At 42.5% G+C, this 26147-nt stretch overlaps 2 protein-coding genes across 2 annotated transcripts in view; one reads left to right on the plus strand and one right to left on the minus strand.

Annotated features, from left to right (window-relative positions):
• LOC311099906 (protocadherin Fat 3-like) overlaps positions 1–11832 on the minus strand; it is a gene marked incomplete at both ends in the record, with an annotated part of 292315 nt that extends 280483 nt beyond the window's left edge. The window contains one exon of the mRNA XM_084140624.1: positions 11659–11832. Coding sequence (XP_083996750.1) covers positions 11659–11832 — 174 coding nt within the window. The remainder of the gene's footprint in view (positions 1–11658) is intronic.
• Positions 11833–16609: 4777 nt separating this feature from the next.
• Positions 16610–26147, plus strand: part of LOC311099907 (cysteine and histidine-rich domain-containing protein 1-like) — a gene marked incomplete at its 3' end in the record, with an annotated part of 109699 nt that continues 100161 nt past the window's right edge. Inside the window, exon 1 of the mRNA XM_084140625.1 lies at positions 16610–16772. Coding sequence (XP_083996751.1) covers positions 16709–16772 — 64 coding nt within the window. The 5' untranslated portion in view covers positions 16610–16708. The remainder of the gene's footprint in view (positions 16773–26147) is intronic.

A 26147-nucleotide genomic window follows, 5' to 3' on the forward strand; every position in this document is an offset into this window, starting at 1 on the left:
ACTGCTTCCATACCGGAGATAAATAACGAACTGGGTAACAAACTGCTTCCATACCGGAGATAAATAACGAACTGGGTAACAAACTGCTTCCATACCGGAGATAAATAACGAACTGGGTAACAAACTGCTTTCATACCGGAGATAAATAACGAACTGGGTAACAAACTGCTTCCATACCGGAGATAAATAACGAACTGGGTAACAAACTGCTTTAATAATAACTCATAACTTGCCACACAGAGGCTTGGTTATACACGCTGGTATAACGCTGCTACCTTATTCGACACATTCTTTGAGAACTTAGATATTCCTACAGTTGAACCTGAGATAGCTGCTGAATCGGAAGAACAGTTCTCTGTAGAAGAGATGGTGTTGGCAATTAAATCTATGCAGTGTGGTAAATCCTCTGGGCACTACGATCTTATTCTCCTCTCGTGCTTTCCGTATTTGAGGAATCATTCTCCTCAAACGCTTTACCCTCAACAATGAGATGTATTTAACTTATTCTGCAAAAGGAAAAAAAAAAACTTGAGTGTGGTTCATATACGCCAATTTCTTTATTCAATTGCAACGTAAAGATACTTTCCTGCCGTTTTGAGTCAGTCCTTCCCTCCATCATCTACAGATCAAACTGGTTTCATTAAACGTCGTCATTCTTTTTTCAACATTTTTATAATACACTTATAATCCCTCTTCATCTGACACTCCAGAGTTATTGTTATCACTTGATGCTGAGAAGGCGTTTGATTGGGTGGAGTGGGATTATCTTTTTTTATACACTCAAACAATTTGGATTCGGGTCCCAATTTTATTTCCTGGATCAAAGTCCTTTACTCCTCCCCTATGGCTGCAGTGCGCACAAATAATAACCTTTCATCCTATTTCCAACTTCAACGTGAGACAAGAGAGGGTTGTTGTTGTCCCCTCAGCTGTTTGCCATCGCAATCGAGCCTTTAGCCATATGTAATAACACAACTATCAAAAGGTTTTCGAAGAGGAGGCTTAGAGCATAAAGTCTCACTCTATGCAGATGACATCAGTGTTGTGTTCGAGACCCCCTAAATCGAGACCGAGTCAAGACCGAGACCGGGAGGGGGACGAGGGGTGCGAGACAGAGTCATGCCCGAGATGAGAAAAATGCGAGTCCATTTCAAGACCATGATTGTATTTTTGTCAAATCACCACCATAATAAGAGTTCAAAATGCCCAGTATTTCTGTGTTCATATTTCAGAACAACATATGGATTCTTTAGACATTCAGAATAGTGAAATAATGCATGCTGAGGGCAAATAGAGCCACTCTACTAATTATTACTAACCCAAACACAGTGGGGAACAATGGGCCTTCTGCACCTTCAGATAAGGGCTAAGGATTTATTAAATAATTGTTATAATAAAATAAAAACAATTATATTATTATTTTCCAAGATGTTTAATTTTTGTTGGAAAGGAATGGTTTAACACTGAAGAGAAATACATCGGGATTTTTCTTTGCTGGTCTCTGGAGAGATAAATCTAGCTAGCTAAGTCAGCCATTGGCTAAGCCACCAGCAGATAGATAAAGGCATCTGCCATTCAACTGTATTAGGGCAACATTTTGGAGTGACAATGGAATCAACCAATCACATTTTGACTTAATGGGTGGGACCGTTTTTTACAAAAACGTATGGAAACTTCTGCCTTCTTGAAGGCCAACAGGTCACTGCGCAATAGTGAGCAGTAGTTTTCCCGCGGTCTAGCTAGTTAGAGTTGGTTGTGGGCTAGTTTGCAGCGGCTGCAGCAGGTGTTATCAAAGAGGATGTTGTCGCTAATTTGTCAGCTTCTCCCTTTTCAAGAATAATTTCAACAAGAGGTTAAGTTTCAAATTATTATCATCTGGAGAGTGGAACTGAGTTTTTTTATTGCAGCCTGCTTGCTGTTGTTAGCCATCTCTTTGAAAGTAACTTATGTGTGAAACGTTGTTACATTTAAAATGGAACTGACAGCATTTTAGCAACATGAAATCTTGTTAAAATCTGTTCATATACAACCCCAGGAATAATATGACACTTTTTAAACCATTTTCTGACAAGCGACCACTTAGATAGTCATGTTCACTTTTTTATACATTCTTAGAATGTTTGGGAATTACGTATACTAAGGCAATTGTAAAGATTCTATTGCAATATAGAGTGGGAAAGCGGCCGTGCATTTGGACAATTAATAGACACTGCAGTAAATAAAACCGAATAAAAACATATTTTGTCCAGGACCAGTGTCTACACAGACCGGTGTGTTATACCTAATCAGAGCTACTTATCGTGTTATTGTTTTTTTTGTTTTTGTTTTTAGGGGGTAGATCAGCTTTAATATTGCAGATTGTCACACCCTGGCTCTGGGACTCATTATGTTGAGCCAGGGTGTGTTCATTCTATGTGTTCTGTTTCTATGTTGGGTGTTCTAGTTCGTCATTTTCTATGTTTGACTGAGTGACTCCCAATCAGAGGCAACGAGTGTCAGCTGTTTGCTGGTTGTCTCTGATTGGGAGCCATATTTAACGGTCTGTGTTTCACTTTGGGTTTGTGGGTTTTTGTTCCGTGTTCGGTCATTGTCACCGTGGACTTCACGAGTCGTGTTTTGTTTTGTTTAGAAACTTTAACTTATTAAAGTCATGTTTGTTTCTCACGCTGCGCCTTGGTCTACTCATTACTACGACGATCGTGACAGAAAAACCCACCATACCAAGACCAAGCAGCGTGTACAGGAGCAGGCAGCCTGGACGTGGGAGCAGATCTTGGACGGGCAGGGGTCCTGGACCTGGGAGGAAATCCTGGCCGGGATGGATCGCCGGCCATGGAGTGAGACGGTTGAGGCGCGCCGTAGAGAGGAGCTACGGCGTGATCAGGGTCGTCGTCGGACGGTCGTGAGGCAACCCCAGAAACATTTTAGGGGGGGGCACACGGCATGGACGACGGGGCTGACGGAGGAGAAAAGGGGGCGACTCCAGAAGGCCACCAGGCCAGGGGTACACCGCCCTGTACGTCCTGTGCGGATGCCTCACACAGAGTGTGTGAGGGTAGGCATTCAGCCAGGACGGGTGGTGGCCGCTATTCACTCCAGGCCTCCTATCCGTCTCCACAGCCCGGTTCGGCCTGTCCCTGCTCCACGCACCAAGCCTACGGTGTGCGTCGCCAGCCCAGTCCGGCCTGTCCCTGCTCCACGCACCAAGCCTACGGTGTGCGTCGCCAGCCCGGTCCGGCCTGTCCCTGCTCCACGCACCAAGCCTACGGTGTGCGTCGACAGCCCAGCCCAGCCTGTCCCTGCTCCACGCACCAAGCCTACGGTGTGCGTCGCCAGCCCAGTCCGGCCTGTCCCTGCTCCACGCACCAAGCCTACGGTGTGCGTCGCCAGCCCGGTCCGGCCTGTCCCTGCTCCACGCACCAAGCCTACGGTGTGCGTCGACAGCCCAGCCCGGCCCGGCCTGTCCCTGCTCCACGCACCAAGCCTACGGTGTGCGTCGCCAGCCCGGTCCGGCCTGTCCCTGCTCCACGCACCAAGCCTACGGTGTGCGTCGCCAGCCCAGCCCGGCCTGTTCCTGCCACCCGCACCAAGCCTACGGTGTGCGTCGACAGCCCAGCCCGGCCTGTCCCTGCTCCACGCACCAAGCCTACGGTGTGCGTCGACAGCCCAGCCCGGCCTGTCCCTGCTCCACGCACTAAACCTACGGTGCGCGTCGCCAGCCCGGTCCGGCCTGTTCCTGCCACCCGCACCAAGTCTACGGTGCGCGTCGCCAGCCCGACCCGGCCTGTTCCTGCCACTCGCACTAAGCCAGGGGTGCGAGAAGTCAGCCTGGTAAGGCCCGTTCCTCCTCCACGCACCAAGCCAGGGGTGCGAGTCGACAGACTGGACCAGGGGCACTATGGGGGGTGTATTGGAGGGTGGTGGTCAAGGCCGGAGCCAGAGCCGCCGCCGAGGAGGTATGCCCGCCCAGCCCTCCCCTGTTTTGTTTAGTTGAGGCGCGGTCGCAGTCCGCGCCTTTAGGGGGGGGTACTGTCACACCCTGGCTCTGGGACTCTATATGTTGAGCCAGGGTGTGTTCATTCTATGTGTTTATTTCTAGGTTGTCTGTTTCTATGTTTGCCGGTGTGACTCCCAATCAGAGGCAACGAGTGTCAGCTGTCGGCTGGTTGTCTCTGATTGGGAGCCATATTTAACAGTCTGTGTTTCACTTTGGGTTTGTGGGTTTTTGTTCCGTGTTCGGTCATTGTCACCGTGGACTTCACGAGTCGTGTTTTGTTTTGTTTAGAAACTTTAACTTATTAAAGTCATGTTTGTTTCTCACGCTGCGCCTTGGTCTACTCATTACTACGACGATCGTGACACAGATAGATTGTAACTTCCATCAATGTAATTGTCTGCATCACTTCCAATACCCCTTATGTTTTTTTCTGCGCAAATATATATATATATATATATACACACACACACACACACACATCCTTTTTAAAAATATATTTCCCTTTATTAATTTCCAACCCCGCCACCCCTTCCCTAATTGGAGTACACTAGTGAACAACAATGCTTAGGCCTCTACTTCCAGCTTATACATACTATATACATTTTATGGACACTGTTAATTTTACAATAATTATATTTTGTTTGTTTTTACTCCTGAACTTCCTCTACTCTCAACCTCTCCGATCATTTTCATGATGTCCATCCGGTTTGCTTCTATATGCCATATCTTTCTTACTGTGCTCTCAACCTATAAAAGCTCTCAACCTATAACATATATACTTATTATGGACACAGTATGCTTTACATTAGTTATCTTGTTGTTATTAGTTGTTCTTAGTTGTTATTAGTCCCATCCTTCAACTCCATTCAACACCACCCATCTATCTCTTAACACCATCCATATTGGATTTCTATTTGCCATATATTTTTCAACTGTACTGTGATGTTTTACAAAAGTTCTGAACCTTTCTTTTCTCATTGTTTCTACAGATTGTAAATTCAAAATAAACATTTTTGCTAAAAGTATTATTATATTATTGATCGATTGACTATGACTTTTCAGATCACCCAGTAATCCTTTAGCCATTCCTGGACCTGTGTCCAAAAACAAGCTACAAATGGACAGTACCAAAACAAATTATCTAATGATTCTGTCTCTTCGCAGAAAAATCTGCAGAGCTGGGAAGATTGTATCCACCATATAAATAACATTCTATTGGTAGCAAGAATTTTATATAATAATTTAAATTGAAAACTTCTAAGTTTTGAATCCGGCGTCGTTTTGCGTATCAGTTCATAAACACTATGCCATGGGATCGGTACGTCAAAAATCTCTTCCCAACTATTTTGCAATCTATATGGGACGGCTGTCAATCCTTTGGTCCTTAAATGAAACTGGTATACTTTTTTATTCATCACAATTTTCTTTAACCAATTATGTTCTTTAATGCAAGGCCGACAGACAAGTTCCTTACTTTTTCCCCCCTTCCACTTTCCTCTTCCATTTTTGCGGTAATGCTGCAATTATTTGGTTGTAATTTTGGGTAGAGCAGACATTTCCATATGTTAGCTGCATGTGCGACATAACTCCACCAGTCCTACCGATGATATAATTTACGAAGATTATATAACTTTTTTAAACATTTTGTAAAGAAATAATGTTTTTTTTATCAATTAGTATATTTGAGTTTAACCACAATATTTGTTGCATTAATTGTTCTGTCGTTTCTTTAGGATTAAATTTAATTGCAACCAACTTTCTATGGCTTGTTTTAGAAATAGTGATATTTGGGAGATTATTTCCTTTTCAAATAACTGAAAGTGAGAGGTTGTAATCTGAATAAAGGGAAAAAGGCCATTCTTGAACATTGGTTGAGACAATCTTACTAATTTGCTAGAGAACCAGTTCGGATTTAAGTATAACTTTTGTATGACTGAAGCTTTTAGTGATAGGTCTAATGCTTTAATATTTAATAATTTCTGTCCTCCAAATTAATATTCATTATATAAATAGGCCCGTTTAATTTTTTCAGGCTTGCCATTCCAAATAAAATGTATTATTTATTTCTCATATAATTTAAAAAACTGTTCGCTAGGCGTAGGCAAGACCATAAGCAAATAGGTAAACTGGGATAATACTAAAGAGTTAATCAGGGTGATTTTTCCACAAATTGACAGGTATTTACCTTTCCATGGTAGCAAGATCTTATCTATTTTTGCTAACCTTCTATTAAAACGTATTGGAGTGAGATCATTTATTTCATTAGGGATATGTATTCCGAGTATATCCACATCACCATCAGACCATTTTATTGGTAAACTACATGGTAATGAAAAAATTGTATTTTTTAGTGATCCAATACGTAATATAGTAAATTTATCATAATTTGGTTGTAATCCAGAGAGGTTAGAACATGTATCTAGATCCTCCATGAGGCTGTGGAGGGATTCTAGTTGTGGATTTAAAAGAAAACATGAATCATCAGCGTACAATGACACCTTTGTTTTTAAGCCCTGGATTTCTAATCCCTTGATATTATTGTTGGATCTGATTTTAATAGCTAACATCTCGATGGCCACAATAAATAGATATGCCGATAGTGGACAACCTTGTTTCACTCCTCTTGACAGTTTAAAACTTTTGGAGAAATAGCCATTATTTACTATTTTACACCATTTTACTATACATGATTTTAACCCAATTTATAAGAGATGTATATACACAAATGAGAGAACACCTCACTCTGACCATTTTACTCGCTGTAGCAGAGCTGGTTATTCTGTTTACCTGTTTATCTAGAACGTTCTAGAGCATTTTTGACTAACTATAACTTTATTTTCCTACGTTTACTGACACCGGTCATATTCAACCGGTGTTTGCGCGTTCGTAAATTCATCAATTGTTCTGCGCTCTGGCTCACTCCGACGAGAGTTCTCTGAAATCAGAGTAGATAGCCTGCGTGAAATTGCGAACGCAAGAGATATGCTAACTGGATAACAGTCATTCAAGTTCTTGCTAGCTAACCAAACGACAACTGCATCTCTAGCTGTGTATAGCCACCGAAAAACGATATGAGGGGAAGAAGTCAGTCACTCACCCACTCCTCCGATGACATGACATCCTTCTAGCAGCTATCTAGCAGCTATCTAGCTAATGTTAGGCTCCGTGTTTTTATCTTGCTAATTAAATAGATGCGCTAGCCTATTAGCCACGTTATGACTGACTTGTGATCATTGCCCTTCCTAGTTTGATTGTATTGACATTCCCAGCCTTAGCTACATTTGTCCGTTTTTGTCCAGAATATTGAGTCAATGAAACTGAAACAGTGCATCCCGAATGGAGGCAGCAAACAATGTACCAGGCCAGCTGTGAACCTGATAGCAATATTTTTGGGACTACCAAGAAATGTATTGGTGAATTATATTAATCATGCATTGAACTGCATCCATCTGTTCTGCCAACAATGCCTCAGTGTACGTGATGGAACATTTAGTCAAATATAACCTATTTTTAAAATCTCTTATGAAGTTTTTTTTGTAGGATAAACTGGAAATATATTTTTGACTGATATTATGATTGTCTGTTTCATATCTGCAAAGTAGTTAAAACGCTGTCAGTTCCACTTTAAACTTTAGGTCACTGGTTTCTTTGTGTGCTAAACGTGAAATGTTTTTTTGCAATGGGAAGTAATAGTTGTACATTTCGATTGGGAAATGCTTAATGGTTGTGTTTTTGTATTCTTCTGATTGGGACCTACTGGCTTATTATGTCCGAGTGAATGGACTGCTTATCCTTCAACATCATGCTGTGTGTGTGTAGGCCTTCCCCCATCTAAAAAAAATCTTGGTCGACCGAAACTCGTCTGTTCTTTCAACCAATCGATTGGGTCCAAATTTTAAAATGTGTATTTTTCCATATATAAACATACCCTATGAAATCGGAAGTTTACATACACCTTAGCCAAATACATTTAAACTCAGTTTTTCACAATTCCTGACATTTAATCCTAGTAAAAAAGTCCCTGTTTTAGGTCAGTTAGGATCACCACTTTATTTTAAGAATGTGAATTGTCAGAATAATAGTAGAGAGAATGAATTATTTCAGCTTTTATTCCTTTCATCACATTCCCAGTGGGTCAGAAGTTTACATACACTCAATTAGTATTTGTTAGCATTGCCTTTAAAATGTTTAACTTGGGTCAAATGTTTCGGGTAGCCTTCCACAAGCTTCCCACAATAAGTTGGGTGAATTTTGGCCCATTCCTCCTGACAGAGCTGGTGTAACTGAGTTAGGTTTGTAGGCCTCCTTGCTCGCACACGCTTTTTCAGTTCTGCCCACACATTTTCTATAGGATTGAGGTCAGGGCTTTGTGATGGCCACTCCAATACCTTGACTTTGTTGTCCTTAAGCCATTTTGCCACAACTTTGGAAGAATTATTGGGGTCATTGTCCATTTGGAAGACCCATTTGCAAAGCTGTCATCAAGGCAAAGGGTGGCTACTTTGAAGAATCTCAAATATAAAATATATTTTGATTTGTTTAACACTTTTTTGGTTACTACATGATTCCATATGTGTTATTTCATAGTTTTGATGTCTTCACTATTATTCTACAATGTAGAAAATAGTAAAAATAAAGAAAAACCCTTGAATGAGTAGGTGTCCAAACTTTTGACTGGTACTGTACGTCTGACCCTTTAACTTCCAGAGATCTAGGTTCTACTAAAGACATTTGGTAAAATATCAGAGTATAAAGTTAATCTACAAAAAAGGTGAATTGAAATACTTGGGAATTTGGGTGACACACGATTTCAAAGATCTCTATAAAGCCAATTTCCCTCTCTTGACACTCCACCTGAAACAGGATCTTTCTCTTTCTTTTGGCAGAATAATTTAAACTGTTAAAATGAATGTATTAACTAAGTGTTTATACTTATTTAAATGTATTCCTATCTTTATGACAAAATCTTTTTTTTTTTATCTCCATAGATTTGATCTGGAACAAGAAAAGCCCTCGGATATGTAAGAGCGTATTGCAGAGATCTGGTCTAGCACTTCCGAACTTTCAATATTATTATTGGATGAGAGAAATCCCTGATGTTTACAGGCCCGAAATGGTGTGATGTCATCCTGTGGCCCCACCTCCTTATCTATCTTACTCTGCTCTTAGCTGAGCCTGTTTCCAAATACACTAAAAAACACTATTGTGAAACATTCTCAAAAAATCTTGGAAACAGTTCAGGCGATCGTTTGGTCGCAGTGAATTTTCAACTTCTTCCCCGTTATTAAAGAACCATACATTATCTCCATCATTATTAGACCGGGCGTTTCATATCTGGTCTGGAAAAGGGATCTCCTCACTGAACGACTTGTCCATTGATATGGATTTTGCATCTTTTGAACAGATGGTACAAAAGTTCAATATTCCTAGATCCCATTTCTTTAGATACCTGCGTAGTTTTGTGTCTTCATACTCTAGTCACTTCCCATCACGCCCACCTACCTCATTTCTAGACTCCGCTTTTAGAGTGAACCCTTATATCAAAGGGGGCATAAGCTTGATCTATACGTTATTAAACTCGCACAATCTGGAATCTTTGAACTATTTTAAGAACCAAATGGGAAGAGGATTTAGGTGAACACCTTTCAGATGAAATTTGGCAGAGTATGCTTCAGAGAATACATTCTTCATCTATACGTCTAAGACACGTTGTTATTCAATTAAAAATAAGTCATCGGCTGCATTGGTCAAAAGGAAAAATGTATCCAAGATTAGACCAGAAATAGATCCCACTTGTGACCGACGTCAGCAGGGCTCCTGCTACTTTACTGCACATGCTTTGGACATCCCCGAAATGGACAGATTTCTGGATATCAACGTTTGAGACGTTTTCTAAGATACTGGAGAGACCGATAGAACCTTCTGCCTTTATTTCATTATTGGGAGTGGCACCACAGGAGGCCCGTCTAAACAGTTCTATGGGCAACATGCTGGCATCTACTGGTCTTCTAGCTAGACGTCTTATACTATTTAAGTGGAAGGATCGGTTTCCTCCTACTTTTAACCATTGGATAAAGGAAGTCATGCAACATCTCAAGAGTTGAAGGGGGAGAAAGTAAGGAACTTGTCTGTCGGCCTTGCATTAAAGAACATAATTGGTTAAGGAAAACAGTGATAAATAAAAAAGTATATCAGTTTCACTTAAGGACCAAAGGATTGACAGCCGTCCCATATAGATTGCAAAATAGTTGGGAAGAGATCTTTGACGTACCGATCCCATGGCATAGTGTTTATGAACTGACACGCAAAACGACACCGGATTCAAAAATTAGAATCTTTCAATTTAAATTATTATATAAAATTATTGCTACCAATAGAATGTTATTTATATGGGGGATACAATCTTCCCAGCTCTGCAGATTTTGCTGTGAAGAGACAGAATCATTAGATCATTTGTTTTGGTTCTGTCCATTTGTAGCTTGTTTTTGGACACAGGTCCAGGAATGGCTAAAGGATTGCAATATTTACCTGGAACTAACCTTGCAGATAGCATTACTGGGTGATCTGAAAAGTCATAGTCAATCAATCAATAATATAATAATACTTTTAGCAAAAATGTTTATTTTTAATTCACAATCTGTAGAAGCAATGAGAATAGAAAGGTTCAGAACTTTTGTAAAACATCACAGTACGGTTGAAATATATATGGCAAATAGAAATCCTATATGGATGGTGTTAAGAGATAGATGGGAGGTATTGAATATAGTTGAAGGATGGGACTAATAACAAATAATAACAAAGATAGCTAATAATGTAAGCATACTGTGTCCATAATAAGTATATAGGTTGTATGTTGGGAGCTTTTGGGAAAGAGCACAGTTAGAAAGATATGGCATTTAGAAGCAAACCGGATGGACATCATGAAAATGATCGGAGAGGTTGAGAGTAGAAGAAGTTCAGGAGCAAATAAATAAATAAATAAATAAATATATATATATATATATATAGAATTATTGTAAAATTAACTCTGTCCATAAGGTGTAGATAGTAAGTATAGACTGGAAGTAGAGGCCTGGGCGTTGTTGTTCACTAATTTACTCCAAGTAGGGAAAGGATGGTGGGGTTGAAAAGTAATAAAGGGGACTATATATATAAAAAATAAAAAAAACATGGGGGATTGGAAGTGATGCAGACAATTACATTGATAGAAGATACAATCTAAAAATATATATATATATATATATAAATAAAAACACATCTCAAGAGTAAATACTCTACTCCGTTAGGGGATCTGCAATTACATTTGATAATATCTGGCAACCTTTCCTATCCTTTGTAGAAGACATGGACCCAGCTAATTTCACAGCTCCTTAAACCAATTTATATCACTATTTTAACTCTTGTTTAAATTTGTTTGATTATATTTTTGGTGTTGGGGTGGGGCTCTGTTGGATAATTCTATATCATGTCTGCTTTAAGTCTGGTGTTGGGATGGGGCTCTGAATGGAGCATAGGGGGTTGGGGTGGGTTATATCTGGTAGGGGATCCATGTGTGTTCTGTGGGAGATTGGGGTCGGTTGGGGTAGCCAGTTCATTTCTCCTGGCTTTTGCCCAGGCCCGGGATTCAAACCAACAACCTTCTGACTGCTGGGTCTACCTACCTCATAGACTGAAACGTTGTAGGAGGGCTGGGTGAACGACAACGCAGGGGAGCTGAGCTGGGCCTGGACCCCGCTGGAGAGGAGGTGCAAGAGCAGGAGGTGCATCAGCAGGAGTTGGGTGGAGCGAGGAAGAGAAGGAGAAGTCTGCATGATAACCCGAGGGTTTCCTGTCATCGCCATCCCATCACTCAGTCAACCTGGAAACAGAGAGAGGAGGAAGAAGATCATGGTTTAAATATTGTAGCGATCCTCTCTATATGGGGGGGCACGTTACAATTCCCACCAAGTGGGTTAATCCTACAAAATTGGTGCGATGCTTAGGGCGTTTGCCTATCATGGCAGCGCCCCGGGTTCACTTCCCTGCTCCGCTGTTTGCTAAAATACTCCTGTTACCAGACTTGGGTCACCTTCAAATACTGTTGTCGAAATACGTGAGGTGCAATTTGATGTAGCTTGCCTGGTACAATGAAAATAAATTGTATCAAAAGTGCAAACTCTTAAGGTCGTTTCCCACATATAGATTAAGCACAGTCCTGGACTAAACAGCAAATGGAGATTCTGTCTATATGAAAGCAGTAGACATACTGGTGTTGACCCAGAACTGACTGTTGTTACCTCCAACTGTTGTTAATCTCAAAACCATGTGTTTTGGGTCAAAATTATAGACTGATCATGTCTTTGTCAGTGGGCGAACGTACAAAATCAACAGGGGATCAAATACTTTTTCCCCCTCACAGTATCTCCGTATTAAGAAGCCATTTGATTGTTTGAAAGCACAGAATAGAAGGATCTCTTTATGTGCGCTCCACTGAACTGAACGCTAAGTGGTGATGTCCCCCAGTGATTTGAGTGCACATGTGTTAAAACAGTCATTATTATTTTACTATTTATGTTAATGTTAATTCAGTTCACTATTTTAAAAGAGAATTTGTTATCGCTGTCTTAATTTAGGTAACAATTTAATATCTGGTGGCCAAATGCACATAACATATTTTCACGCAATTAAGTAAAACGTTTTGAGATTGTTATTTTCCACCATAATTTGCAAATAAATTCATAAAAAATCCTACAATGTGATTTTCTGGAATTTTTTTTCTCAATTTGTCTGTCATAGTTGACGTGTACCTATGATGGAAATTACAGGCCTCTCTCATATTTTTAAGTGGGAGAACTTGCACAATTGGTGGCTGACTAAATTGTTTTTTTCTCCACTGTATATATTTATTTCTGTTGTATTTTTGACTTTGTTTTGTTTTACCCCATATGTAACTCTGTGTTGTTGTTTTTAATCGCACTGCTTTGCTTTATCTTGGCCAGGTCGCAGTTGTAAATGAGAACTTGTTCTCAACTGGTTTACCTGGTTAAATAAAGGTGAAATAAAAAAATAAAAATTGGTCTCATCTGACCACAACACTGTCACCTAGTTCTCCTCTGAATCATTCAGATGTTCATTGGCAAACTTCAGACGGCCCTGTATATGTGCTTTCTTGAGCCGGGGGATCTTGCGGGCTGCAGGATTTCAGTCCTTCACGGCGTAGTGTGTTACCAATTGTTTTCTTGTTGACTATGGTCCCAGCTGCCCTGACAAGGTCCTCCCATGTAGTTCTGGGCTGATTCCTCACCGTTCTCATGATCATTGCAACTCCACGAGGTGAGATCTTGCATGGAGTCCAAGGCCGAGGGAGATTGACAGTTATTTTGTGTTTCTTCCATTTGCGAATAATCGCACCAACTGTTGTCACCTTCTCACCAAGCTGCTTGGCGATGGTCTTGTAGCCCATTCCAGCCTTGTATAGGTCTACAATCTTGTCCCTGACATCCTTGGAGAGCTCTTTGGTTTTGGCCATGGTGGAGAGTTTGGAATCTGATTGATTGCTTCTGTGGACAGGTGTCTTTTTATACAGGTAACAAGCTGAAATTAGGAGCACTCCCTTTAAGAGTGTGCTCCTAATCTCAGCTCGTTACCTGTATAAAAGACACCTGGGAGCCAGAAATCTTTCTGATTGAGAGGGGGTCAAATACTTATTTCCCTCATTAAAATGCAAATCAATTTATAACATTTTTTACATGTGTTTTTTTTCTGGATTTCTTTGTTGTTATTCTGTCTCTCACTGTTCAAGTAACCCTACCATTAAAAGTATAGACTGATAATTTATTTGTCAGTGGGCAAACGTGCAAAATCAGCAGGGGATCAAATACTTTTTTCCCTCACTGTAGATAGATAGATAGATTAACCTAGTGCTACCATATGGGGTATCTCTGCCTATGTACATGGTTCTCCTAGGATGTGTCCCAAATGTGCCCTGTTCAAAAATAAGTGCACTGTATAGGGAATAGGGTGGCATTTGAGGGAATAGGGTGGCATTTGCAACGCAACCCTGGATTGTTAAAAGATTTGCAAGCTGGTTGTAATTTAAAGGAATCCCGCTATGCTATGTTTTCAGATTCACTTTTTGTAGTGTGACATTGCTTCATGAATATTTCTCTCTCTCTCTCTCTCTCTCTCTCGCTGTCGGAATAAAATGTGTCAAAACAAATAGATTACTGTCACTAAAAGTAAATTCACAGAATAGCATTATTATAGATGTCCCTTCATAGGCTAACGCACAACACAGCACGAAACACCATAACTATGCGGACGCGGAGAGGAGCTGATTAATTGTTTTCTTCTTCTCAGGAATCAATGGAATAGGTTGCTAAACAGATGTACGGAACCAATGTCACATTATTGTCCAATGAACCAACAATGTCGCAAATCTATTTGTGTAGAATCAATGATGGAATTGCGATAGATTTTTTCATGCATCACCCGTCCGGGCCAGTCCCGTGCGCGACCTTATTTCCTGGATCAGTGAGGCGCGAGGTGATCCGGACACATCCCTGCCACTGTTATTAGTTATTAGCGCGAGGCATTATCCGACTGTGGCAAAGGCCTACAATGGATTTTTCTCAGAAGTCAAATCAATGTTTAGGCTACTATGCATCCCAATTCCACCACTGTACATATTCTAATTCCACCAATAGTTATAATTTTGCCTTTTCAACTTCACACAGAAACACAACTTTAGCCTATAGGAGGATGCATGGCAATAATGAAAACAATTCAGTGGTCCTCTGTAGCTCAGCTGGTAGAGCACGGCGCTTGTAACGCCAAGGTAGTGGGTTCGATCCCCGGGACCACACGTACACAAAAAAAATTTATGCACGCATGACTGTAAATCGCTTTGGATAAAAGCGTCTGCTAAATGGCTTATTATTATTCAAACAGTCCAGAAACTGTGGCAGTCACATTGAACCCCCTCTAGACAATTGCAGAGAAAAGTTCCCAAGAGAAAGAGAGAATGGTCTTACGTTCGGATGAGGGGAAAAGTCCAAGCAAATGATCTTTGTAGAGGACGCGCTTCAGCATATCCTATAGGACTGGCGAGCGGCGAAACACACGACGGAGGCACAGAGAGAGCAACACAGAGACTCTCTCTCTCTCTCGCCAGTTGAGTCGTGTTGTGTTGGTTGAGTAGGCATTGATGTTGACCAATCAGTTGAGTAAGCATTGATGTTGACCACGCGGGGGCACGCAGTGCGCGCACACAGATTCCCCTGCCGCCGGACTGAGTCTTGCTCCCCACACAGGCACGTGTACTACATGACCAAAAGTAGGTGGACACCTGCTTGTCGAACATCTCATTCTAAAATCATAGGCATTAATATGGAGCTGGTCCCCCCCTTTGCTGCTATAACAGCCACCACTCTTCTGGGAAGGCTTTCCACTAGATGTTGGCACATTTCAGCGGGGACTATTCAGCCACAAGAGCATTAGTGAGGTGGGGCACTGTGCTTTGTGCACGGGGGCATTGTCATGCTGAAACCATTTTTAAAAATGATAAAAGCCCCAGACAATCATTTCTCCTCCAAACTTTACTATTGGCACTACGCATTGGGGCAGGTAGCGTTCTACTGGCATCCGCCAAACCCAGATTCTTCCTTCGGACTGCCAGATGGTTTAGCGTGATTCATCACTCCAGAGAACGTGTTTCCACTGCTCCAGAGTCCAATGGCAGTGAGCTTTACACCACTCTAGCAGACGCTTGTGCATGGTGATTTTAGGCTTGTGTGCGGCTGCTCAGCCATGGAAACCCATTTCATGAAGCTCCCAACAAACAGTTGTTATGCTGACGTTACTTACAGAGGCAGTTTGGTAGTCGGAATTGAGTGTTGCAACAAAGGACAGACGATTTTTACGCGCTACACGCTTCAGCACTCTGCGGTCCCGTTCTGTGAGCTTGTGTGGCATACCACTTCGCGGCTCAGCCGTTGTTGCTCCCAGACATTTCCACTTCACAATAACAGCACTTACAGTTGACCAGGGCAGCTCTAGCAGGGCAGAACGTTGATGAACTGACTTGTTGGAAAGGTGGCATCCTATGACGGTGCCACATTGAAAGTCACTGAGCTCTTCAGTCAGGCCATTCTACTGCCAATGTTTGTCTATGGAGATTGCATGGCGGTGTGTTCGATTTTATACACCTGTCAGCAACAGGTTTGGCTGAAATAGCCAAATCCACTAATTTGAAGGGGTGTCCTTATACTTTTGTATAAATAGTGGATCAGTAGTAGGAGGAATTATGATGTAAATGTTCTGATGATTATTCCCCATTTGAGGCTCACAAACCATATAAGCCTAGTGCAATGGTAACGACGGCCTACTTTGATTCATTTTTTTTCCATCACACATACAAATAAGCATTGTATTGTCAGAGTGTAACTGTCAAAATGGTTCAACATTAAACGGGCAGAATGGCAGACCATTTTCTCCAATAGCGTCACTTGATTAGAAGCGCACGGCGAAGTTCTCCGAAGTTGAACGATGTGTATTTTCCGAAGCGGTGATTGTTCTCGATGTTTCTCGAGTCATTATCGGTCATTTCCGCAAGTGTCAGAGAACGGTGCACGGATCAGTGGTCAGGCTAGCTCACACATCTTTTATCCTCAACATCTTAATTCACCGGTTTATCCGTTTGGAGGGGGTTTGATGTAACGTGTTGTTAGTACCATGTCGCTTCTGTGTTACAACAAGGGATGTGGTCAACGTTTTGAGGCAGACAACAACCCTGATGGTAAGCTAGCCAACGTTAGCCTAGCTACTGTAACGGTAGCTAGTTAGCTTGAACTACACAAGCAACATGCTCAGCTTGGTGATAAAGCATTTATTTAGCTGTAAGATTAGCTAGCTAACACGATGAACAATATCTAATGTGATCTATTCTGATGCCTAGTCATTTTACCCTGCCCATTGATCTGGCACTGGTAACGTTGACGTGAAATAGATTCATTCTTGTGTAGTTTATTCCCCTTCCTGTGTTACTATTTGGATTTCTATATATTTTTAAAAAAACTCTGCATCAGTTTAAAGGGATCCTAAGTAAGTATTTAATGGTAGTGTACACCTGTTGTATTTGGCGCATGTAAAAAAAAAAAAAAAGAATACAATTTGGTTTGATTTAGCCAAGTCAACTTTTAATTCTCAGCTAGCTGTGTTACAGTAGCTAACGTTAGCTAGCTATCTACCTAGACGCATAGGTCTCGATGTAGCTACTGTTACTAGCAACGTTAGCTAGGACTCTATTAAACGTGAATACCCACATTTTAGGGGACTTCCGTTATCATTTAATTAGTGATGGGATGATTGATAGCGGAGCACCGACACTCCGATGCAGTTGTTCAAAGCGCTAACGTTACTGTACGGATTCGACACAACGTATCGATGCTTGTATCAAAGCAGAGCGGAGAGAGAGGCCCACAATGTGTCTCCCATGTGGCGTTTTTTCACGTTTAGCCCACCAAGCAAGGCATTTTTGTATAATAATAATAATATGCCATTTAGCAGACGCTTTTATCCAAAGCGACTTACAGTCATGCGTGCATACATTTTTCGTGTATGGTCAATCAGTGTCGAATTTAGTCAACACATATTTTTTTTAGGGCTTATTTGCTACGTAAGGTTTATTTAATTGAATGGAAGTTTTGTAATGCTTAAGTTGTTACGAGTGACCTTATTTAAGTAGGACACCTGACACCCCTGACCCCGGCAACTTTGAGGAAAAAAAACCCTTTATATCGGAGATGGCGATGCATATTCATAGATGAGGCTAGTAGCATAGCTTCTCTACATTTGAATACGGGCGGTCGACATCAGCAACCCTCATCGAATATTTAAAATAGGATTACAATACTGAGACGTATCCACCAATCTAAAGAAAGGATCGGCTCGACGTGCTGCTTCTACGGTGACGATGACTCTGGAATCTTCTTCTTCTTTGGGGGGTTATGGCGAACTACACTCGAAAGGTTTATTGTCGCCACCAACTGGACAGGGGGAAAACATTTACAAAATAAAAGTAAATTCCATACGTGAAGGGAAAAATAACATGAATCCCCCATACACGACATTTTTTTACATTCCCACTCCTTCAGGCCTTAACGTAAATATCCAGCTCAGGCTCTGGGGCCTTAATGGGTGGGACTCCACAAGACAGTACTCCGTGAAGCTCTTAATAATAATAATAATAATAATATGCCATTTAGCAGACGCTTTTATCCAAAGCGACTTACAGTCATGCGTGCATAAATGTTTGTGTATGGGTGGTCCCGGGGAACGAACCCACTACCTTGGCGTTTCAAGCGCCGTGCTCTACCAGCTGCAGAAACTATGATGTCGATCTTTTGTGACTTGCTTTCAAAATCTGACAAATCTTTTTTTTTTACCCATAAGAAAACATAGGATTTTTCACACAGGGTGCCTTTCTGTCGCTGGGCGGGCCGTTTGGGAACTTTTTGGCAACATTAGAGTATACTCACTTCTCCAGGCACCACTACACATTTTACATTTTAGTCATTTAGCAGACGCTCTTATCCAGAGCGACTTACAGTTAGTGCATACATTATTATTTTAAATATTTTTTTTTCATACTGGCCCCCCCGTGGGAATCGAACCCACAACCCTGGCGTTGCAAACGCCATGCTCTACCAACTGAGCTACATCCCTGCCGGCCATCCCCTCCCCTACCCTGGACCAATTGTGCGCCGCCCCATGGGTCTCCCGGTCGCAGCCGGCTACGACAGAGCCTGGATTCGAACCAGGATCTCTAGTGGCACAGTTAGCACTGCGATGCAGTGCCTTAGACCACTGCGCCACTCAGGAGACACTGGATAGGGCTGATGGAAAGACAGCAGTCACACACACAGCATGATGTTAAAGGAAAAGCAGTCACTCGCAGCATGATGTTAAAGGAAAAGCAGTCACTCGCAGCATGATGTTAAAGGAAAGTGGAACTGACAGCGTTTTAGCTACTTTGCAGATATGAAACAGACAATCATAATATCAGTCAAAAATAGATGGATGCAGTCAAAAATAGATGGATGCATGATTAATACACTGCTCAAAAAAATAAAGGGAACACTTAAACAACACAATGTAACTCCAAGTCAATCACACTTCTGTGAAATCAAACTGTCCACTTAGGAAGCAACACTGATTGACAATACATTTCACATGCTGTTGTGCAAATGGAATAGACAACAGGTGGAAATTATAGGCAATTAGCAAGACACCCCCCAATAAAGGACTGGTTTTGCAGGTGGTGACCACAGACCACTTCTCAGTTCCTATGCTTCCTGGCTGATGTTTTGGTCACTTTTGAATGCTGGCGGTGCTTTCACTCTAGTGGTAGCATGAGACGGAGTCTACAACCCACACAAGTGGCTCAGGTAGTGCAGCTCATCCAGGATGGCACATCAATGCGAGCTGTGGCAAGAAGGTTTGCTGAGGTTTCCAGAGCATGGAGGCGCTACCAGGAGACAGGCCAGTACATCAGGAGACGTGGAGGAGGCCGTAGGAGGGCAACAACCCAGCAGCAGGACTGCTACCTCCGCCTTTGTGCAAGGAGGAGCAGGAGGAGCACTGCCAGAGCCCTGCAAAATGACCTCCAGCAGGCCACAAATGTGCATGTGTCTGCTCAAACGGTCAGAAACAGACTCCATGAGGGTGGTATGAGGGCCCGACGTCCACAGGTGGGGGTTGTGCTTACAGCCCAACACCGTGCAGGACGTTTGGCATTTGCCAGAGAACACCAAGATTGGCAAATTCGACACTGGCGCCCTATGCTCTTCACAGATGAAAGCAGGTTCACACTGAGCACATGTGACAGACGTGACAGAGTCTGGAGACGCCGTGGAGAACGTTCTGCTGCCTGCAACATCCTCCAGCATGACCGGTTTGGCAGTGGGTCAGTCATGGTGTGGGGTGGCATTTCTTTGGGAGGCCGCACAGCCCTCCATGTGCTCGACAGAGGTAGCCTGACTGCCATTAGGTACCGAGATGAGATCCTCAGACCCCTTGTGAGACCATATGCTGGTGCGGTTGGCCCTGGGTTCCTCATAATGCAAGACAATGCTAGACCTCATGTGGCTGGAGTGTGTCAGCAGTTCCTGCAAGAGAAGGCATTGATGCTATGGACTGGCCCGCCCGTTCCCCAGACCTGAATCCAATTGAGCACATCTGGGACATCATGTCTCACTCCATCCACCAACGCCACGTTGCACCACAGACTGTCCAGGAGTTGGCGGATGCTTTAGTCCAGGTCTGGGAGGAGATCCCTCAGGAGACCATCCGCCACCTCATCAGGAGCATGCCCAGGTGTTGTAGGGAGGTCATACAGGCACATGGAGGCCACACACACTACTGAGCCTCATTTAGACTTGTTTTAAGGACATTACATCAAAATTGGATCAGCCTGTAGTGTGGTTTTCCACTTTAATTTTGAGGGTGAATCCAAATCCAGACCTCCATGGGTTGATACATTTGATTTCCATTGATAATTTTTGTGTGATTTTGATGTCAGCACATTCAACTATGTAAAGAAAAAAGTATTTAATAAGATTATTTCATTCATTCAGATCTAGGATGTGTTATTTTAGTGTTCCCTTTATTTTTTTGAGCAGTGTATAATTCACCAATACATTTCTTGGTAGTCCAACAAATATTGCTATCAGGTTGTAAATCACAGCTGGCCTGGTACATTGGGTGCTGTTTCAATGACTCAATATTATGGACAAAAACTTACGAATGTAACTAAGGCTGGGAATGTCAATACAATCAAACTAGCAAGGGTAATGATCACAAGTCAGTCATAATAGGCTAGCGTATCTATTTATGTAGCAAGCTAAAAATACGGAACCTAACGTTAGCTAGCTAGCTGCTAGGAGGATGTCATGCCATTGGAGGAGTGGATGAGTGACTGACTTTTTCCCCTCATATCGTTTTTCGGTGGCTATACACAGCTAGTCCTCTGTAGCTCAGCTGGTAGAGCACGGCGCTTGTAACGCCAAGGTAGTGGGTTCGATCCCCGGGACCACCCATACACAAAAGAAAATGTATGCACGCATGACTGTAAGTCGCTTTGGATAAAAGCGTCTGCTAAATGGCATATTATTATTATATTATTATTATAGAGATGCAGTTGTCATTTGGTTAGCTAGCAAGAACTTGAACGACTGTTATCCAGTTAGCATATCTCTTGCGTTCGCAATTTTACTCTGGCTATCTACTTCGATTTCAAAGAACTCTCGTCTGTGTGCCAGAACAACTGATGAATTTACAAACGCGCAACACCGGCTGAATATGACCGGTGTCAGTAAACGTAGGCAAAAAAAGTAATAGTTAGTCAAAAAAGCTCTAGAACGTTCTAGATAAACAGGTAAACAGCCTAACCAGCTCTGCTACAGCGAGTAAAATGGTCAGAGTGAGGTGTTCTCTCTTGTGTCTGGAAGTAGCTAGCTAGCAAGCTAGCCAGTTAGCTTGGGTGCTTGGTTGGGACAAGCATGCATTGGCAGGCAAGCTGCAGAAGGACGAGGAGGCTCCAATTCCCCATCGTTTATCAGTGCAATTTTGACTGACAACTAGCTGAAAAAGTTTGAGAGGTTTTATCTAATGTTCCTTCTTTAGATTTTAGCTCCTCTTGCTCTGGCTAGCATTAGTTGTTGATCTTGTTGTTGTTGATGTGCATAACTGAGGGAGAGAGAGCCTACCTTTTCATGGTTGTTTGATCAATAGGTCTGTAAAGTTCCCAAATGTAAGAGGACTCCCGTGGTGTTTACTTATTTGCAGAAATCCATTCAGGTGTATTTTGTGGCTTTTGGCAAATTAGTTCCAATGATCTGAAGTCAGATTTTAACAAGATTTCATGTTGCTAAAATGCTGTCAGTTCCACTTTAAATGCAACAATGTTTCACACACAAGTTATTTTCAAAGAGATGGCTAACAACAGCAAGCAGGCTGCAATAAAAAACTCAGTTCCACTCTCCAGATTATAATAATTTGAAACTTAACCTCATGTTGAAATTATTCTTGAAAAGGGAGAAGCTGACAAATTAGAAACAACATCCTCTTTGATAACACCTGCTGCAGCCGTTGCAAACTAGCCCACAACCAACTCTAGCTAGCTAGACCGCGGGAAAACTACTGCTCGCTATTGCGCAGTGACCTGTTGGCCTTCAAGAAGTTTCCATACGTTTTTGTAAAAACGGTCACACCCATTAAGTCAAAATGTGATTGGTTGATTCCACTGTCACTCAAATGTTGCCCTAATACAGTTGAATGGTAGATGTCTTTATCTATCTTCTGATGGCCTAGCCAATGGCTGACTTAGCTAGCTAGATTGATCTCCCCAGAGACCAGCAAAGAAAAATCCTGATAGGATAATTTTTTTCTGTTCAGTGTTAACCCTTTTCTTTCCAACAAAAACCAAAGAGATTAAATCTGAACATCATTGAAAAAATAATGTAATTATCATTATTATATTATTTTAATAAATATTTAATAAATCCTTAGCCCTTCTCTGAAGGCATAGAAGGCCCATTGTTCCCCACTGTGTTTGGGTTAGTAATAATTTGTAGAGTGGCTCTATTTGCCCTCAGCATGCATTTTTTTACTATTTTGAATGTCTAAAGAATCCATATGTTGTTCTGAAATATGAACACAGAAATACTGGGCATTTTGAACTCTTATTATGGTGGTGATTTGACAAAATTACAATCATAACCTTGGACTCGCATTTGTCTGGTCTCAGGCATGACTCTGTCTCTGACCCTTTGTCCCCCTCCCGGTCTCGGTCTTGACTCGGTCTCTCCCTACCTCCAGTCTTGACTCGGTCTCGCCCCACCTCCAGTCTTGACTCGGTCTCGCCCCACCTCCAGTCTTGACTCGGTCTCGCCCCACCTCCAGTCTTGACTCGGTCTCGCCCCACCTCCAGTCTTGACTCGGTCTCGCCCCACCTCCAGTCTTGACTCGGTCTCGCCCCACCTCCAGTCTTGACTCGGTCTCGCCCCACCTCCAGTCTTGACTCGGTCTCGCCCCACCTCCAGTCTTGACTCGGTCTCACCCCACCTCCAGTCTTGACTCGGTCTCGCCCCACCTCCAGTCTTGACTCGGTCTCGATCTTCTCCGGTCTTGGTCTTGACTCGGTCTCTCTTTAGGTGGTCTCGAACACAACACTGTTGTAAAGGCCAGTTTACAAAAGCTCTGAGGATAGTACACATATCCCAGCTGCACTCGAGTAGGGAGAGGCAAAAAACACGAACTCTACTCCTTCCTACCATTAACTCTACTCCTTCCTGCCATTAACTCTACGATTCATCCACCGTGCATCGACCACTCCTGGAATTTTCTTTAATAGAGCAATGTCAACATCCTCTGAGACTCCAGCAATTACTACCTTGACAGGTGCCCTGCTCCGTAGCTCAATGCATTATACAACTTATCCGATTGATATTTGCTCCCGAGTGGCGCAGCGGTCTAAGGCACTGCATCTCAGTGCTTGAGGCGTCACTACAGACCCCCTGGTTCGATTCCAGGCTGTATCACAACCGGCCGTGATTAGGAGTCCCATAGGGCGGCGCACAATTGGCCCAGCATCGTCCGGGTTTGGCCGGTGTAGGCCGTGATTGTAAATAAGAATTTGTTCTTAACTTACTTGCCTAGTTAAATAAAGGTAAAATAAATAAAAAATATCCAACACACATTTTTTCTGATCAGCAGAAACGCAAGAAATCAGAACTAGTCCACTGCACGTGAGCGTCACTGAATTCACTTCACCCAAAGCTTTCTCCATCATTTTGGATGTTTCTGTCAGAAACGTACTCCTACCAGATACGATTGGGGTATTATCACTACACATATTATTTCCCACAACAATTTAGCTTCTTTTACCATTCTTCTGGACCCAAGTCCATTCATCCATATTTCCACCGGCATGAGGTTCAAATACTATATCTGCCATCGGATCGTTTTTTACCTTCAGACATCATTGATCACGTGCTTCTGACCGTTCAAAACTTCAGACATCACACTAGCATCTGACAGTGTCGGAACCAATGATGTATATAAACCCTGGATTGCCGATGGTATGTATTGGCCATTGAGAGGCTTTTGAAGCCACCGGGCGGCCATATTGGCACTCCCCAGTGTTTTGATCAAGACATTTAATCTTCTTAGCGGATGAAAGACAGCTCAGGGCGTAAAGCCACACAAATCTATCCTGACATTGTAGCACACTAGTATCGAGTGTTGAGAGAGCATATATATATATATATATATATATATATATATATATATATATATATATATATATATATATATATATATATATATTTTTTTTTATTGTAAATGAAAAGTTTAATTCAAACCCAAAGCAATGTTGACAAGCAGTTACCACATGATACATGACGTACAACCTAGCTCCCGAGTGGTGCAGTGGTCTAAGGCACTGCATCGCAGTGCTAACTGTGCCACTAGAGATCCTGGTTCGAATCCAGGCTCTGTCGCAGCCGGCCGCGACCGGGAGACTCATGGGCGGCGCACAATTGGCCCAGCGTCGTCCAGGGTAGGGGAGGGAATGGCCGGCAGGGATGTAGCTCAGTTGATAGAGCATGGCGTTGGCAACGCCAGGGTTGTGGGTTCGATTCCCACGGGGGGCCAGTATAAAAAAAAAAAAAATCTTTGTAGCTAGCTACTACAGTAAGTCTGGGCTAGTTGCTAGCTAGCTACTACAGTGAGTCTGGGCTAGTTACTAGCTAGTTACTACAGTGAGTCTGGGCTAGTTGCTAGCTAGCTACTACAGTGAGTCTGGGCTAGTTACTAGCTAGCTAGCTACTACAGTGAGTCTGGGCTAGTTACTAGCTAGCTAGCTACTACAGTGAGTCTGGGCTAGTTACTAGCTAGCTAGCTACTACAGTGAGTCTGGGCTAGTTACTAGCTAGCTAGCTACTACAGTGAGTCTGGGCTAGTTACTAGCTAGCTAGCTACTACAGTGAGTCTGGGCTAGTTACTAGCTAGCTAGCTACTACAGTGAGTCTGGGCTAGTTACTAGCTAGCTAGTTACTACAGTGAGTCTGGGCTAGTTACTAGCTAGCTAGCTACTACAGTGAGTCTGGGCTAGTTACTAGCTAGCTAGCTACTACAGTGAGTCTGGGCTAGTTACTAGCTAGCTAGCTACTACAGTGAGTCTGGGCTAGTTACTAGCTAGCTAGTTACTACAGTGAGTCTGGGCTAGTTACTAGCTAGCTAGCTACTACAGTGAGTCTGGGCTAGTTACTAGCTAGCTAGCTACTACAGTGAGTCTGGGCTAGTTACTAGCTAGCTAGCTACTACAGTGAGTCTGGGCTAGTTACTAGCTAGCTAGCTACTACAGTGAGTCTGGGCTAGTTACTAGCTAGTTACTACAGTGAGTCTGGGCTAGTTACTAGCTAGCTAGCTACTACAGTGAGTCTGGGCTAGTTACTAGCTAGCTACTACAGTGAGTCTGGGCTAGTTACTAGCTAGTTACTACAGTGAGTCTGGGCTAGTTACTAGCTAGCTAGCTACTACAGTGAGTCTGGGCTAGTTACTAGCTAGTTACTACAGTGAGTCTGGGCTAGTTACTAGCTAGCTAGCTACTACAGTGAGTCTGGGCTAGTTACTAGCTAGCTAGCTAGTTACTACAGTGAGTCTGGGCTAGTTACTAGCTAGCTAGCTACTACAGTGAGTCTGGGCTAGTTACTAGCTAGCTAGCTACTACAGTAAGTCTGGGCTAGTTACTAGCTAGCTAGCTACTACAGTAAGTCACAGTTGATACTACTCTCTGTTATTGTCTGTTTCAGTCCGTCTTGTTAATGTTATAGCTTCAGGTGAGACAGCACTGATGTCAAGACATTACACACTAAGATATACGTGGAAACTGCATGTCCGATAGAAATCCTCGATCACAAATATACTTAATGTCAAGATGATCATATGGCAGCATGGTTGTGACCAAACTTTTGGCTGCAGCTGTGTAAGCCAGGGTTATGGGTTTATGTTCAGTGTGGTCCAGTGTAATACAGATCTCTCTCTGTCTCTCTCTCTCTCTCTCTGTCTCTCTCTCTCTCTGTCTCTCTCTCTGTCTCTCTCTCTCTCTGTC

Source organism: Coregonus lavaretus, assembly GCF_964263955.1.
Source record: "Coregonus lavaretus genome assembly, chromosome: 24".
Classification (NCBI taxonomy): Eukaryota; Metazoa; Chordata; class Actinopteri; order Salmoniformes; family Salmonidae; genus Coregonus; species Coregonus lavaretus.